This window comes from Aspergillus viridinutans, assembly GCF_018404265.1.
Source record: "Aspergillus viridinutans IFM 47045 DNA, scaffold_12, whole genome shotgun sequence".
NCBI classification, from domain to species: Eukaryota; Fungi; Ascomycota; class Eurotiomycetes; order Eurotiales; family Aspergillaceae; genus Aspergillus; species Aspergillus viridinutans.
In genome coordinates this window covers 516,191-533,194 of record NW_025091228.1, presented here as the reverse complement: position 1 = coordinate 533,194, position 17,004 = coordinate 516,191, and the positions used below count along the sequence as shown (strand labels likewise).

Below are 17,004 nucleotides of genomic sequence, written 5' to 3'. Positions count from 1 at the left end.
TTTTGCGAGAAATAGTGCTTCATATCCCCAGAGCTTAGATGTAGTTGAGCAATCCGTGAGTACTATATTCTAAGTAATCAACATTAGCGAGCTATGTATCCGGTCCTACGACCCAATCTCATATTCGGGCAGTCCAGTCCTCGGATCAGGCGCTGCTCTATAATCGATGAAGTAAGAAGGACATCTCGGTCACCCAAAGACAAAGCCAACGTGTCACGGTGTCAGACAGTCTCCATTCAGTGGATACTTCAAACCGGTTGGAATTCGGGATCGGGAGGATGCCATTGCTACTATTGGATCATGCTGGGGATACGGGTGGGTTTTCTTTTCACTCTGCAGAGTTGCTAACTTGCTGGAGCTTGGCGTTCTCGAGTGAGCTGAGAATTTACCCTTTTGATAGGTATTGGGTTTCCTCGAAGGATAGCACTGTCGAAAGCATTAATAGAACTCGGATGTAGGGGTTGAGACGAGCTAGGAGCAAGGGAACTCGAACTGGTCTGGTGACTCCAAACAAGAACTGCGGTCACGAGCTGCAAGCCATTTTCTGCGAAAAAGCCAAATATGAAGATAGAAAGGGGATATCCGAGCACCAAATACTTGGAATGGCCGAGTCAAGGCTATTCGTTCGATCCCGTGATAGAAAAAGCATACTCCGACTTCATCGTCGATACTCGATAGATAGTCAAGGGCTCGAGGCTATTCTTAGATCCCGAAATATCGGATTGCGTCGGAGCTTGCGAGTCTCTCAGCTCTGCTGTAAGCCTGTGATAATTCCTGACGAGTTATCAAAGACCCGAAAAACCAGAGAAAACCAATTGCGCACTATTTGTGCGACATGAGGCATTTTTCGATGGGGACATTCTGAAATTCGATTCTTGTTATCAAATAGCTTCCTAAATCTTCCGCATTGGGAACAGGCCGTCTCCACTTGGCATGCCTGCCCAACTGCACAGCCCGCTTGTTCGAAATTCATAGATACCTCGATTGTTGGAAATTAGGGGCTTTGAGCACATCTAGACTCTTGCTTTGGTTCTTTTGATCTCAGAGTATTCCTATATTCTCCGATGATGAGTACAGACACCATCTAGATACAGTGTCGTTGGTCTAGCTGCTCGATTTCTCGCAGTCAAACAGAACAGCTCCTAAAAGATCTGGATGTCTGCAATTTTATCGTCATTGTAGCACAGCCTCAAATTCAGGGGCAGATGTCCATTTCTGTCATGGCGCAAGTAGCTATCTTACCCTTTTTGACTAGATCACCAGATAACAGCCCAAGAGTCTAAGACTTCTTTAAGAGGTCCGGGGAAGGCCCACGTGGCCCAGGCGTCCTGCGGATGCGGGGTACAGCAGAATTTCCTGCCTTAGGCTCCCGAGCTCACGCGCCAGAACAATGATAGTAATGCTTCAAGCATTGCTATTGGAGCTTACCTAGCTTTCGTGTCACTGACTCGGTCTCCGTGGGTTTTCACTATGCAGCTCTTGGCTGTGACCAGCTGAGTGAGAGCTGACTCCTACTGTAACTAAAAGTACATTTACTTCAGGAGTCAATAGTGAATTGTAGGTCATAGTCATTCATTCTCAGCTTCGTAGCCTAACCTGAAGCGGAGGAAAACATCATGGGGTCTTCGGAAGGCTTGGTCGATCCTAGGAGAGAAAAGCATCTGTTTCTCACGTGGTGCTATGGATTTTCCTCTCCACACTCATCTGGGCTCTGTCTGTGAAAATATACCTTAGTTTCCCTCCTGTATTTTCGGTTCCAGTGATTTCGCCCTAGCATTTGGGGACTAAAGCAAGCAGAATGAATTGGAGGAAATCGTCAGTAAAAAGCTAGAGTCTTTTGGATACGTCAGATCAAAGGACGCCGTACTTGCAGCTGCATGCTCAAGAACCAACGATAATAGTTCCCTTGAAGCGAAAAACCAAACTGAGCAAGCGGCAATATCTTCTGCCCATTACGTGGGGATGTGAAATCAGAGCTTGTGATTGGCCTTTTGCAACCGGTTTCCCTCGGCACGCGATGACTAAGTGATTCGCCTCCTTCCAGGATTGGAATCGTGACCCCAAACTCTTCAGACGGGGATTTCGTCATGATTTCATTCTGGCCGTCGGGTCGGCCGGTCTGAGACAGTTACTGAGGTTTCCTGGACGAAATTATGATGAAAAACTGGTAGGGCAATTAGTCGTTCTGACTGTACGAGTGTGTTGGTTTCGGAATGGCTTTGTCGCTTTGTTGTTCTGGACCACTTCAATTTCTATAACAACAATGTTAATACATTCAACCCAATTATCCTATCCAGGACTACAGGTATTTTGTCGAGATACGGTACTAGCCGATAACTCTACACTCTCCGCAATCTGGGCCTTACTAGCCCCTGATCTTTTGCCTCTTGAACCCAGCAGGCCTTGCTGTCCCGCTATTGAGATCATCCTTAACGTCATAACTCCATTTGACCGTCAATGGACTCAAATTCAGTACTGCGTAGAGACAGAAAATAGCAGAGAGAATATACTTTGCCAACACGCCGGAATGGTATGAGGTACCGTAATAGTTGTAAGACTGGTCCTACACATGCAGACTCCGAATAAATTTGCTGCGTTCAGCTGCTGGAATGTAGTTAAGAGCTGCACTCTGCATTACACGTTATTACAAGCCTGAGGAACCTTCGCAATACAGTACTGACTCGACTACCGTAGGGACTACTACGGAGTACCTGCATTACTCTCACCTGGTCATTTTCCCTTCTTACAACGCCTCGCTGAATCTCAGCCCGACGCATCTATCCGTGCGTTATTATCCATTATCCACGAGTCATCGAGAATAATTTATCCCTTTCCCGATCAATCCTCCTTGCAGCGCTAAGTACGTCGTCTTTGATTTTCTTTTACTCTTGTTGGTTGGTAGTCCCGACCAGTTGTTCCGTAACCATTTCGTGCCCACATCTGGGGTTCGGGTCATATCGGGCAGTCGATGAGAGGCATTTTTGTTCACTCCACGGCTAACCATCATCGCTGCAGACTCGTTCCTCAACCCCGACATCACCCGCGGAACTGTGGAGAAGCATATCGGATAGTATCCTAGAGACTTGTATCATCGTGAACATGGCTCCTGCTGAGAACATTCATATACCCCGTGCCTCCCGCCCCGAACCAGGTCCTCTCTACTCTGATTTCTTCGAACAACAAGTTGCAAAGCAGCGCAATAATAATTATCATTCGACTTCTCTAAGAAACATGGTTGCCACATCAGTTAATCGCACTGCTTTGCACCCCGGTGGTGTTCAGTATGTCTTCCCTTCTCTACCTTGCTGCCTTGTGAATCCCCTCAAGTGCCCTTTCCGCTCTCCCTCAGTGTCCATCTTGTCTTCTTGCCTACCCTCATTGAGCTACACTTCAACACAAACAAAGTGACCAACCCTTCGCTAACATATACTTCTACCAGACCGGGCAAGAGCCACACTGAACTCGAGGAGGAGCTCCACGAGCACGCCCACATTGACTACGATCGTGTCGCAATCGTAAGACTGCCCCAGGCCTAGTTGCATCCCTCTTTGCGATGTACTAATCGTCCTAGATTGCCAACCCCTCCGTCGCTGCCCTCTACGAAGATGCCCTCGTCTACGAAACAGGTACCGCCATCACATCGAGTGGTGCCTTGACTGCATACTCTGGTGCCAAGACCGGCCGTTCTCCTTCTGATAAGCGTATCGTCAAGGAGGAGTCGTCAGAAAAGGACGTTTGGTGGGGACCCGTTAACAAGCCTATGAGCCCTGACGTAAGTGATATCATTTCATTTAAAATCGCGCATAGCCCAGTATATCGCGCATTCTTCTCGGTTGTTGCCCCTTGCAGTGGATTACTTGCAGCGCTCTCGGGGTCCCCTGCACATGCATACCAAAGGAGTCAAGCTTTTTTGGCAGCACAGCTGTGACATCAAATCGTTTTCTGGGAAACGCCTCAAATGCCTCATATGCCTTTGAGGATATCTATGAGGCATTTATTTCACAGCCTTTGTGAAACAGAAAACTGCAGCTTTGCCTGCATCTGTGTGGTCCCGTGCTCTCCTCGGGAGACTCGGTCAATTCTTCAGCCTTCTCCGCATTCCCCGCCCTCGGCTCAACCTTAGATCACGTGCATTGCATCACATTTCATATCGATAGGGCTGATTACTAACCCACTACTGTTAGGTCTGGCGTATCAACCGTGAACGTGCTGTTGACTACCTCAACACCCGTAACCGCATCTATGTTATCGATGGTTATGCCGGCTGGGATGAGAGATACCGCATCAGCGTCCGTGTTGTCTGCGCACGCGCCTACCATGCTCTCTTCATGCGCAACATGCTGATCCGCCCCTCCCGCGAGGAGTTGGAGCACTTCCATCCCGACTACGTTATCTACAACGCCGGTTCTTTCCCTGCCAACCGTTTCACTGAAGGCATGACCTCGGCTACGTCGGTAGCTATCAACTTTGCCGAGAAGGAGATGGTTATCCTGGGTACCGAGTACGCCGGTGAGATGAAGAAGGGTGTTTTCACCGTTCTCTTCTATGAAATGCCCGTGAAGCACAACGTCCTGACCCTGCACTCCTCGGCCAACGAGGGCGAGAACGGTGACGTGACCGTCTTCTTCGGTCTGTCCGGTACTGGCAAGACCACCTTGTCTGCTGACCCCAAGCGTGCACTGATTGGTGACGATGAGCACTGCTGGACCGACCGCGGTGTCTTCAACATCGAGGGTGGTTGCTATGCCAAGTGCATTGGCCTCTCCGCCGAGAAGGAGCCCGATATTTTCAACGCGATCCGCTTCGGATCCGTGCTCGAGAACGTTGTCTTCGACCCTGTTACCCGCGTTGTCAACTACGATGATTCCACCCTCACCGAGAACACCCGCTGCGCCTACCCCATTGAGTACATCGAGAACGCCAAGATCCCCTGCATTGCGGACAATCACCCCTCGAACATCATCCTCCTCACCTGCGATGCCCGCGGTGTCCTGCCTCCCATTTCCAAGCTCACCACCGAGCAAACCATGTTCCACTTCATCTCGGGTTACACCTCCAAGATGGCCGGTACTGAAGACGGTGTGACCGAGCCCCAGGCCACCTTCTCGTCTTGCTTCGCCCAGCCCTTCCTCGCCCTGCACCCCATGCGTTACGCCCGCATGCTCGCTGACAAGATCTCCGAGCACAAGACCAATGCCTGGCTGCTCAACACTGGTTGGGTCGGTGCCGGCGCCACTACTGGTGGAAAGCGTTGCCCTCTCAAGTACACCCGTGCCATCCTGGACGCCATCCACAGCGGTGAGCTCGCCAACGTGGAGTATGAGACCTACGACGTGTTCAACCTCCACGTGCCCAAGACCTGCCCTGGTGTGCCCTCTGAGCTGCTCAACCCCAAGAACAGCTGGACCGCCTCAACGAGCTTCGCCGACGAGGTCAACAAGCTGGCCAAGCTGTTCAATGAGAACTTCTCCAAGTACGCAGACGAAGCCACGAAGGAGGTTATTGCGGCTGGCCCCGTTCCCCTCCAGTAGATTGTTTGATCTCATTTCATTTTTTTTTTGCTTAGTCATTATATTGCATGGCGTGCTGCGTTTCTTTTTTTCTGGGACATGAATTGGCTTTATGATCATCTGTGTGCTTGCGAGACGCAAGTCGGGTACTCAACCATTTTTGCTATTTCCTTTTCGCCCTAATTCCTGTCATTGGCTTACTCCTTGGGGAGATTATACCTTTATCGTACAATCTAGAATGCAAAAAGTTAAGTTCAACGAGTTGGCCATTGTAGCCGGTGCAGTGTAGTTGTAATAAAAAGAGGTCGAGGTAGTGGAAAAGGTCCCGAATAAATACTGCCCAGGAGCACTGTAGTCCGGCTCCCAACAAAACACTGACGCTTGGGGGATCTAGTGATTTTTCCCGCTGATATTACGATCCCCTCTACCATACGGGAGCATTCCATCCATACTGGGAGACCATCTAGCAATCTAGAACGTAAACACAACCCATCCCGGTTTCCCGTTACCTACTGAGCAAAAGCAACCAGAGAGACCAGCCATGAGCGTAGCCTGCCTTGACGTTGAGCAACTCCTTGTCAGTCATAAGTAACCATGCTACCTACCCAAGCACGTACCCGAGTAACGAGTACTTGCGTCCTACAATAAATCCGCATAGATGACAACCCCTATAGCGATGATCGGCCATTCGTTGATTCGCCCTTCCTGCGTCTGAACTAGACTACCGTAGTCGTGGAGGTAATATCTACCTACATAGCTGTCCGGTTCCGTCTAGTGCTTGAACAGCAAGTTGGATCAAGTTGGTTAACTACTGAGTTGGATTCCGCTTGTCTTCCCGTGTTCCTTTCCCGGGTGCGTTTGTGTCCCGGCCACCCCTGAGCAATAGTACGACGGAGACAGTTGGGCTTGGTGTGTTGCTCTCTACGGTGGAATTCGAGGGTGGCTGGTGGTGGTAGGCAGTGGTACTTGCCGGGTGTGCTTCCGCTGAGTGGCAGAGATGGTGGTTTTAGTGCGGTTGGGGAAGGCTGGGGATTTTGGGAAGTGGTAATTCTAGATGATGCTAATTGCTAAGATACGTTTATGCGATGTCGTTGAGGCCACTCTACCAGGAATAGGAGCGTATACTCGTATAGATCCGGGACAGTGATGCTGTGCGTTCGGTACTATATACTCGGAGAAAGCACTTGACTCCGGACCAAGTGGTTTCATGATTGCCTAACTGTATGGTTCAACCAACAGCTTCAGTGCGTCTCTATTTCGTATCTCATGGCATTCATCTGGCCAACAGACAGGCAACGTGCCTTGAGCCCCTGGTGGTTCTATCTCAGATGAAAGTGCCGGAATTCGGAGGGATCACCGGAGCACAGCACTCCTGATGCTTCGTGTGGATGGAATAACAATGTGCCTTCAGGTGAAGATATGATAAATGGCGTCATATGGATAACTAGGTTGGCTGTGTTGATCGCGTTGTATGGATTTGCTCAGTTGCTTTGTTGATATCAAACTATGTGATTCCCAACCCGCAATTGGGTCCAGGGCTTCCATCCGAACCTGACGGAAAAATACACTCCAGATCCTCAACTAGCAGTACTTGTGAGTCCTGTTCCTGACGGATTCAGCAGCTCTTGAATAAACCGCTAGACCACATCCTCCCTAGCTGGAGCCAGCCAGTAGAATAGCCGATCTGGACCGCATCAACGGAGCCTGGCTATGGCCAACGGGAACTCGTAGTATGAGTTCTCCGTGGGCCGTGTGGAGCGGAGCCGTCCGTCACGTTGCTTGACCTGACAAGATTAAGCGCCAGCAAGAACATTCATCCTTGCAGTGAGATATCCGGAGCGTTGGTCCTGTTATCCTCGGGATATCGGACAGAGGGAGGCGTATACCGTTTGATCCGTCTGAGGTTCACTCGCTCGGGACTCAGGAGTACTCTCAATGATATTGCGCGAATCCTCTGGCCATTTGCTTATGTTGTCCGTTGTCTCAGCCGTGCTAGCTAGCCTGCCCCTATTGTCGAGGACTCCTGTCCTGAACTCGATAGTCCATAGTCCATCTAGCAACCGGCTATCGGGATGCGTCGGGAAACAACACGGGTTCCCGGGTGGTTCTCGTGGAACCAAAAGCGGAATAGTGTACTTCCCTAAGGCAGGTTTGTGGGTCGTACTGGTCTGACCGTCATAGTGTAAGATTACCAGCGCCCCGCTCCGGTCCATGACGTGGTATGTGTCGGCTGCATACTGAGTTTCAGTAGACTCTGTAGACTGCAACGTGGATGGATTGGGCAATAGTATTGCCTGATCAGAACGAGAACAGATTCTGCTTGTCTTATAGAGCTGTGATCAGAAATATTGTAGAATGCGATGAGGATGCGATGATAGTGTGATCCCACAACTACAAGCCATACTTACCCCGCATTTCACAAGTTCGCTGCAGTGTCATGCAGCTTACAACTTTCAAAATGTCCATGACAATAATAGCAATGATACCAAATGCGTACTTGGCTAGATTGATCGTAGACTACCCGAGGCCTTAGTGGTGTGACATGAGCTGAAATGATCGAATCAGAAACGTGCTGATAATACACTCTCCATGGCAATAGCAGGACAGCATCCTTGGTATCCACGATTAAGCCAGATGATGTGGAGATGCCTTTGTAGCGAAGATCGCAGCAATTTCTCCAGAATTCATATTGGCTATACGCAGAGATAGTATCATAGCCACAGCCATGCCACACACATAAATATGCCTATACCTCCAAACCGTGTCTATCTTCCGTGCCTTTCCAAAGCTCTCAGACCTCCCCTTCTAACGTCCAGTCTGCGGGCGTACATCGGTTGTTCGGAACCTTTCTCGGTTTCTATGACTTGACAGGTATAATACATGCTCTTGCGCTCGACTCTCCTACTACTCGAATCAATTCAGTATCCTCTTGGCTTCCTCTATCATCAGGAACAAGGCAGCCTTGCAGTCAGTCGGGTAACCTCGCTGTCATCTGACTCGTGACTCCCGGGAAGCTTCTTCTGCCAGCTCTTCTCCTTCCCCTCAGTCACCCCAAACTCTCCACTGGGTCTTGCCCAACAAGCTGCTTTGACATTTCATCCATCATTGCTTTCCCCTCTTTGCTCTCCCTGTTTATTCTCGTCGAACCTCCGGTCTCCAACTCTGTTTGCCGGTTCGTGTCTTCTATATACAACAGCTGTAGCTTCTGCTTGTGGTGAGTGTATCATCTACTTTTACCCGGTGGAGTATACGTCATCTGTGAGACAATCCCTTCTCCTCTCCTTACAGACGCTGTCGCTCTGTAGATCAGCTGTGTCTTTGCATTCCTGCTGGGGCTGAGTTCATTGGCTAACACCAAATTTGCATAGAATATATACTTGTTCACTGAGATTCCCTGGTCAGTGAACTACTCTCTAGCATTCCCTCTCTGTCTTGTTCTCTTGTCAAAAACTATCGCAACGCCTGACGAACTGACTGAATTCTATCACAGCTCTGGTGCGAATCTCGCTTTACCATCAAGATGGCATCCAGTACTATCAAGGAGCCCGCTCCGCAACCAGCCGTGGATTTCTTGCACAAACCGTACACACGTGCCGCGCTGCCCTTCGTCAATGGTGGTCTCGCCGGCATGACTGCGACGGTCGTCGTTCAGCCCATCGACATGATCAAAGTCCGCTTGCAACTGGCCGGTGAGGGTGTTCGTACTGGTCCTCGTCCCTCTGCATTTGGTGTTGCGCGCGACATCATTGCCTCTGGTAAAGTCCTCGACCTTTACACCGGTCTGTCAGCTGGTTTGCTGCGGCAGGCTGTCTACACTACTGCCCGTCTGGGTTTCTTTGACACCTTCAGCAAGGGCCTTAGCAAGCGTGCTGAAGCTGCTGGTAGGAAGGTCGGATTCGCCGAGCGCGCAGGAGCCGGCTTGGCTGCTGGTGGTATTGCCGCCATGATTGGAAACCCAGCAGATCTGGCACTCATCCGTATGCAATCCGATGGCCTGAAACCACCAGAGGCTCGTGCCAACTACCGTTCCGTCGTTGACGCGTTGTTTCGTATCTCGAAGCACGAGGGTATCGCCGCTCTGTGGGCGGGTGCTTTCCCGACAGTGGTGCGTGCCATGGCCCTCAATCTGGGTCAATTGGCCTTCTTTGCCGAATCGAAGGCGCAGTTGAAAGCGCACACGCAGCTCTCCACCCAGAGCCAAACCTTCGCCGCTTCAGCCATCGCCGGTTTCTTCGCCAGTTTCCTTTCGTTGCCGTTCGACTTCGTCAAGACTCGACTGCAGAAACAACAAAAGGACCCCAAGACTGGCCAGCTTCCGTACAAGGGTCTGTTCGACTGCGCTCGCAAGGTTGCTCGTGAGGAGGGTTGGTTGAGGTTCTACCGCGGATTTGGCACTTACTATGTGCGGATCGCGCCCCATGCGTTAGTTTTCCCCACTCCGCCTCGTTACTATCAGCCATCATTTCTCGCTAACCCCACTGATCGACTCTAGCATGGTGACGCTTATCGTGGCCGATTATCTCAACCTCATCACCAAGTAAAGCAATCGGCTCCTTCTTGACAGCCCGGTGGCTATGCTACTGAGGCTATAAGACTCGTTGTCTTCGCCAAGTCGCAGGATCTGACATTAAAGAACCGATTCAATCGGCGAAATCATTGTAAAACGCGGATTGCAGGCAGACGATATAACGTCATTTGGTCTGTTTCTTATCCTATCTTTATGCGATTATTCGTCAGAGATGCTTGACCGGAAAATACGCCAAGGGTGGTGTTAGCACTGTCAGGCACAGACGACACCATTCCTTGATGTAACCGAGAGAGCATGGCCGACAAAAGTGAGTTCTCTTCCTTTGACAACAGAGGTACAGCTTTGTCTTCGCTCATTGTTGTATACCCCTACCGGACTATACGTGACGATCAACTGGCCTATGTTTGTTCCAAACTCCTGCGCCTCATGGCTAATCAGTCTGCATTACACACTTTTTCGGCTATCTTATTGGGGAGGGTTTGCAATTTTGCGCACGCTCACTTGTTTTCTTTGTACTGTTCTGCATTACCTTATTTATATACCCCATGGACGTCGCAGGACTGTTGCATTGGCGAATTTGTGGTTGCACAGTGTCCGCGTATTTATGCGTTATGACTTTCAAGTCTCAAAATCATTCAAAATAAGGGTTAGGCGTACTATTGTAGAACCGGCGAAGACATATTGTAGATCATATTGACGACTACTCTACGCCAGAGCAAGCCATGGAACTACTCGTCAGCATCCATATCATCTGACACCGCACTTCGAGCTTGAGACAAGGCTCTTTCCTGCTTGATCCGAACAGCAGCATCGGCTGTCTCCTGATGCCTGATACCACCCTCTTCTGAGTCATCATCGCTTGCAACAGTGATACCACTCTTGCGCCCTTGCCGACGTCGCCTCCGGGGGTTCCCATCAGCATCCAGCTCGTCATCCTCCGCTTCCCGCTGGGAGGCTGCTTCGGCGCGACGCACTCTGCGCAGCAGGACAGGATCGCTGCGCAGATCTTCTGCGGTCAACACAACCGAGCAGACAGGACACTTGACGGAGCGAATACGATTTCTTCGGCCGCGTGACGGAGGTCCAGGCACGGTTGTGGAACTGTGCGCGATCATATCGGTAATGGCCTCGCGCTCGAAACTATGCGGACATTTGGTGCTGGTGACGGGGTCCCGGAAGGGAAGGAGGGTGAGGGGACATTTGAGAGAGATGCGCTCGCGCTCGATGGCGATCTCGTCCGAGTCTGCGGGCGAGGGGCTCCGGCGTTGGCGGGTGCGTCGGGCCGACGTCTGGTCGGTTGTGGCTGTGGAAGTTGCGTGAGGATCTTCCTTATGCGCGAACCATGTGGAGGCGTGTGGAAGGGGCGGGATGTCGTCACCGGGGTGTTTGGCTTCGTGCACGATGCGGTAGAAGCCGATGTAGGCGTTGTTCGTGGAGTATCTGTATCTATTACTTTCGGCCCTTCTTCATTCTTCGTCCAGCCCTAGGCAATGCAGTACGTACCTCTGTGTCAAGGATTGACCGGTCCACCGCGCCGACTCCTCGTCCAACTTCTGACCTAGTCGCCGGCTAGGCGGGATACCGGTCATCTGCGGCTCAGGCGTCGCTTCGTAGTCCTCATCACCGACCTCTTCGGGGTCCTGGTCCTCCTCGTCATCGCCTCGTCTCCGTCTCGTCCGCCGACCCCGTAGTCCCGCAGCTCCAGCCCCAGCGCCCGCAACGGTAGCCTCCTCCGCCTCCTTGGCCATATCCGCCAGCACCCCCTTCAACCCCTCAAGCTTCACCTCCGCATCGATCGTCTGCCGCATCCGTGCCTCCAATTCCTCCGTAACACTCTGAACCTGCTCCTCCAACCGCGCAAGCCGGTTTATCTCCTCCCCATCATCATAATTGTCCTCCTCCTCATCCTCCTCCTCCTTTGCACCGCCCCCCTCCGCAGCAGGCGTCTCCCCATTCGCCCTTTTCCGCTTCCGCGCCCTCTCCTTCTGATACCGCACCCGCGCATCAGTAAGCCGCTCGTTGACCTCCCCCGCCGAATCGGTGAGTTTCTCCTCCGCGCGCTGGATGTGCGTTTTCAGCTGCCGCAGGGACGGCGCGTTGAGGAGCGCGATGATCGCATTGTGCCCTGCGGCGTTGAGGGGCGCGATGGGCGGCTCGTAGGCTGGGAGGGGAGGCGTTGAGGCTCGGGAGTGGGCGTGTCGGTTTGTGCTTGCGCTTGTGCGGTCGTTGCGTGATGCGTGACGGTGGCGTCTTGTGTCGGGTGTTGCTGACATTTTATCTAATCTTGGTCTTGGGAGGGTTGCTCGTGGTATAGAGGTTGAGCTGCTATGACATGATGGCGTATGAGATTGGAATGATAGACTTAGAGCTTTTCAGGTATGGTCGCTGTGTTGGCTTCTGCGATTACTCCGTATTTCGCACTGATAAGGTCAAGGTCACTAGAAAGGACGCGACGCGCTCGCGCTAGTCCTGTTTAGGATATACATCTTGGTGCCTGGAATTCTGGGCAGCGAAAGGGTTATATTTTACAGCTTGCGAATGGAATATTTAAAGTCTCCCCCAAAGATTTTCATGAAACAATGCGCGGATCTCTACGCCGCAGTTACACCTTGTAGAAGCAGAATGCATGATAGAAGCCTAGATCATGTCAGTCATGCCACGCAGACAACTCGGTCAGAAGAACTCACTGGCCGCTTCCTTTTCCTCCTCGGTCATCAGCAGTTCGCCAGTGGCTCGATCACGGACACCCATGCGCTCGCTCAAGGGGCCCAGCTCCGGATCATCCTTTTCATCACGCCAAATATCCAGGAATGGCTTGCGGTACTGCAACTCGAGGTTGTAATCCTCCGTAAGACTGCGGAAAATTAGTCTCGCACATCAAAAGTAGTTGTCCAAGACTCACGCTCGGAATGCTTCCCAGGGAACAACGTATTCCGGCACCTCTTCAACGGCCTCTTCCATGAAATAGCTGTACTTCCATCCGAAAGGAGGACGGAAAATACCATCCTCAGGAGTCGTAACAGGGAACCGGACCCGGTAGATCGGGTTCCCCCATTCTACCTTGCCGTCATCCTCTTCCACCTCCCCGTCCTCAGGAGTCTCGTCTGTCTTTTCCTTTTTGGCTTGCGCCTGCCGCTCCTTCTTCTTTGCATTGATTTCTGCTACTCGCGCGCTGATCACGTCCGAGTTCGGGCAAACACCGAGGAATCGGCCTCCCTTCCTCAGACATCCTGCAACATTGCGCAGCATCTGCCTCGCTTTTTCTTCATTTTCAAAGGCGTAGTGGATCGTGAACATTGATGCTACCACGTCAAATCCGCCCCCGCCCCACCGTGAGCTCATGACAGACCCCCCTGGGCCCACATTGGGATCAATGCCAACCTGCTGGACAATATCGACATCCCCTAGCCATTCTCCGAAGCAGTCCTTGGGCTGGAATTCGGCATGAAAGATGGGATTACGCCGACCGCGACTACCACGTCCGGATTTCATCCCATTGTAGCGTTCGCGGGCTTGGACGATCGACACCTCTGCCGGATCAAGACCGACGTACAAATCAACTGGCTGAGGTGCCAGCTGCCACTTCCCAAGGTCACCACCCTTGCCACAGCCCAAGTCGATCACAAGGAGTCGCTTCTCCTCTACCGGAGGCAGGCCGCCGGCTTCGGCCCAGTCCTTGGTGCCGTTGAACCGCGCAAGAAATTCCTCGTCCGGAGAAAATTTCTGGATAAGGGTACTCTTGACCCAGTTGTTGAAGCTCCGCAGGCCCTTGATCTTACTTTCCGTCTTCCGCCACTCCCTTCCGCGCTGCGGCACTGCGTTGTAGTGCTGACGAACAACATCTGCCACTCCGCGGCCCTGGGAAACCCGCATCGCCTCTTCAACCTGGGCACGCTCTCTTTCTTCTTGCCTCCGGCGCAACGTCTCCCGATCTACCAGTCCCATTCGAGCCCCACCACCGGGCCGTTTGCGCTGCCGGGGTTGTTCCTCCGGAGTAGGAGACCGTGGAGGTGGAAGGGGCGAGGCGGATCGGTAAGTTGAACCATTGCGATTGGCAGCTGAGGCGGTCTCATCTGCGTCACGGCGAGAGTACGCCGAAGGAGGTGTTCTACCGCGCTTTCGCAGCTTTTGGTGACGTTCTTCCATGCGCTTCCGCTTGGACACGGGGCGGTCTGGAGCAGGCTGTGATTTTTCGGACGCATTCTCCTCTGCGGGCACCTTCCTCTTTTTATCACCTTGAGATCCATTCTGATCGGTAGGCGGAGCGACCTCGTCTGGCCGATTCGGCTTGTCTGAAGGATCTGCTCTGGGCTTAGGTGTCGCCGAATCGGAACGGTTTTCCATGGTTGTAGTTGCTTTTTTCGGGTGATTCTCTGCCGTAGATGTCAAAGGTTGTCTATGCGAAGCCTCCTGCGCTGCGAGATTTGCAGGCGACTGTAAGTGGGTTGAGATGGAGGGAGGAGTTCGCGTAGTTGATTGTGCTGGCTGTGACTCAGCATACAGAACTTCTGCAGATGCTGTAGTCTTTGAATCGGGGTCAGGACGTCGCTGTCATTTCAAGTAAAGTCAGCGACAAAGCGTTAAAGCAACAGTGAGCTGAACTTGACATCAAGAATTGAAGGACAATGGCTCCCGCAGAATCTGTCCAAATTGAGTACCAAAAAAGCAGTTCGCGGATTCAACGATTAAAGAATCCACAGCAAGTATGAACCAGAGGAGATACTCACAAGATCAGTAGTGTTATTATTTTCCAAAGTTGCACCGTGAATCGGCTCCGAAGATGAGAAGCCGGCATGGGGCTGATCGGAGGCGAGGCGACCCCGGCGAGACCGAGCTTCGTCTCCATCACGCTCCTCCCAACTGTCCCGCGCTGGATCATACATGCTGCCACCGGGGATGCGCCGCGCTTATTGTTTCTCGTCGAACATGGGATTTTGAAGATTCTCCAACAATAATTAAGAACATCTTGAAGAGATAAAGGACGAGAAAGAACGTTCTTTCTGCGTGCGATGATGGTCCTGCTCATACTTCTGGTATCCCTGGTTAAGTCTAGCGGCTGCCGTGTTCCCCTTACCGTATCCGGCGCGATCGTTTGCGCAGCAAGCGTGGTTCAATATCAGATTGCCTGATGCAGCAGACAGCACATAATCGTTATAGCTGACAATTCATATGCAAATTTATGCGACAGATGAGAAGACCTCGGTTGGATTGTATATGTACAGTAAAGACAAACAGGGTATATATGGACAGAGTGACGAACCAATGGCAACGTGCTTGCATAGCCAATGTTGAGCCGAAAAGAAAGAATAGGAAGAAATGCGCAAACGCCAGCATATCATACGCTCAAGCTGAAGAATGAATCCGACCATCATGGAACAACCGGCTTTTTTCCGTGAGGAGACTTGACGTTCAGCACCTGTCGCATCCGCCGAAGTTTCGCCCACCACTCTCGATCACTGGCATTCTTTTGTTCCTCGTTCACCTCGTCCACCACCGGGAAGTCACCAGACGGTGTCTCTGAGACAGCACGAAGGGTGTCCATGGAAGCCGATGACCTGACCTGCCGGCGGTGTTTGACTTTGAGAGCTTGAATAAGTAGTTCCCATCCGCTTCTCAGCTCTGCCTGCTTCTCGGTTGACTTGCCAGTCCCGCTTTGAGCCTTTCCGCTGATCCAAGGGCAATACTCCATATGCTCGTTGGCAACATCCAATGTATCGTAGACCGTGGCATCCCCATTATCCTTCGGCTTGTACATCCACAGGCCCAATCGTCGAAAACATGCACTGCAGCCTACCAAGCCGGCAGTTTCATTGGAAACTGCATCCCAGCCGAAAAATGCCAGCGCAAAGGCAGTTCTGTTGATAGGCTTTGATTGTTCAAGTGTCACTTGGGAGTTCTTTTCCCGAGTTTCTTCGTTTGACTGTTGCTCCTGCGATTGGTCCTGCTGCTGGAGTTGAGACTCAGTGGAGCGCAACCCATCGCCAGTTTCGAAGCTTTCTCCCGGCAATATCTTGAGAACATCTTCTAGATTGAATGACTCGGGTGTTTGAATAATATCCCCAGCCGGTAGCTTATTGGCAATTTTTGTAATATTTGAATACCGTTTCTGAAGACTAGCGATTGCCGTATCGGCGTTGGTGAGTGGTAGTCGATGGATCGTAGCTTCATTGATCAGTGAAAAATCATAAAAAAACTCAAAAAGCATGTGCTTGACCAACCATCGCAGCCTCTGTTTCTCCAAGGACAATGTTCACCATGCCCTTTGACCAGCAGACTCGCATACTCTTCTACCAGCTTGGCACCTTCGGATGGTCAGTTTGACGGCGATTGAAGCCACAAATGTACCAATGCACTTACGGACTTCCTTCCTCTCCTGGACTTTGTCGAGATCGTATCCATCCAACTCGTCAAGTTCGTCCGGTAATTTGACGACCACTGAGCCGCCACAGCTTCCCACACACGACACCCGCGAAACATCTGTGCAGATCCACCCTCTTTTGGCCCATTCAACCTCACTTATCGCAGCCGGTTTGGAAGACCATCGATCGACGCGGCGAAAGGTCTCTAATCTCTCCAAGAAGCGTTCGCGGTCCCACGGGACGAAGCTAGGGCGTGTTGTTGATGAAACGGAAGAGTCTTTGGAGCTAGCTCGAGCTTTTAGAATCGATCTTCCGACCGCTGCGAAGTCGCTTTCATCTTGACTGCTCAGTCGGACCTTCTTGATGGATAGATCTGCGGGAAGTTCGCGAGCTGTTGTTGGAGTTGCGGGGGTCTTTTTGGACGCAGGTTCAGCGGTCGATGGCTTGGTCAGAGATTCCAGCACTCGATGAAACTTTCGCTTTTTGGTCTCGACGGCGTATGACATTTCCTGATGTGGGAGTGAGCTGATTCAGCTTGAGAACAAACTTGAAGCTCTTGAACTATGGAGATCGACCTGCGATGATGATATTATCAAAATGACGCTAA

General features: G+C 51.6%; 5 protein-coding genes across 5 annotated transcripts; 2 read left to right on the top strand and 3 right to left on the bottom strand.

The window, feature by feature from the left end:
• Positions 1–3,099: 3,099 nt before the first annotated feature.
• acuF (phosphoenolpyruvate carboxykinase PCK1) lies at positions 3,100–5,531 on the top strand (the record flags this gene model as incomplete). The annotated part of the gene is made up of 4 exons (XM_043274196.1): positions 3,100–3,281; positions 3,440–3,515; positions 3,572–3,772; positions 4,185–5,531. 4 exons carry the CDS (start codon positions 3,100–3,102, stop codon positions 5,529–5,531), a joined length of 1,806 nt encoding a protein of 601 aa, XP_043130131.1.
• Positions 5,532–9,030: 3,499 nt separating this feature from the next.
• Positions 9,031–10,051, top strand: Aspvir_002597 (putative mitochondrial dicarboxylate carrier protein; the record flags this gene model as incomplete). The annotated part of the gene is made up of 2 exons (XM_043274195.1): positions 9,031–9,932; positions 10,003–10,051. The coding sequence occupies 2 exons, from the start codon at positions 9,031–9,033 to the stop codon at positions 10,049–10,051; spliced, it is 951 nt and encodes a 316-aa protein (XP_043130130.1).
• A 715-nt stretch (positions 10,052–10,766) lies between these two features.
• Aspvir_002596 (SUMO ligase MMS21) lies at positions 10,767–12,311 on the bottom strand (the record flags this gene model as incomplete). Its single annotated transcript, XM_043274194.1, has 2 exons — positions 10,767–11,478; positions 11,542–12,311. 2 exons carry the CDS (start codon positions 12,309–12,311, stop codon positions 10,767–10,769), a joined length of 1,482 nt encoding a protein of 493 aa, XP_043130129.1.
• A 329-nt stretch (positions 12,312–12,640) lies between these two features.
• On the bottom strand, positions 12,641–14,921 carry abd1 (mRNA (guanine-N7)-methyltransferase; the record flags this gene model as incomplete). Its single annotated transcript, XM_043274193.1, has 4 exons — positions 12,641–12,675; positions 12,726–12,892; positions 12,941–14,586; positions 14,766–14,921. The coding sequence occupies 4 exons, from the start codon at positions 14,919–14,921 to the stop codon at positions 12,641–12,643; spliced, it is 2,004 nt and encodes a 667-aa protein (XP_043130128.1).
• A 485-nt stretch (positions 14,922–15,406) lies between these two features.
• Aspvir_002594 (uncharacterized protein) lies at positions 15,407–16,903 on the bottom strand (the record flags this gene model as incomplete). The annotated part of the gene is made up of 2 exons (XM_043274192.1): positions 15,407–16,200; positions 16,396–16,903. The coding sequence occupies 2 exons, from the start codon at positions 16,901–16,903 to the stop codon at positions 15,407–15,409; spliced, it is 1,302 nt and encodes a 433-aa protein (XP_043130127.1).
• Positions 16,904–17,004: the final 101 nt, after the last annotated feature.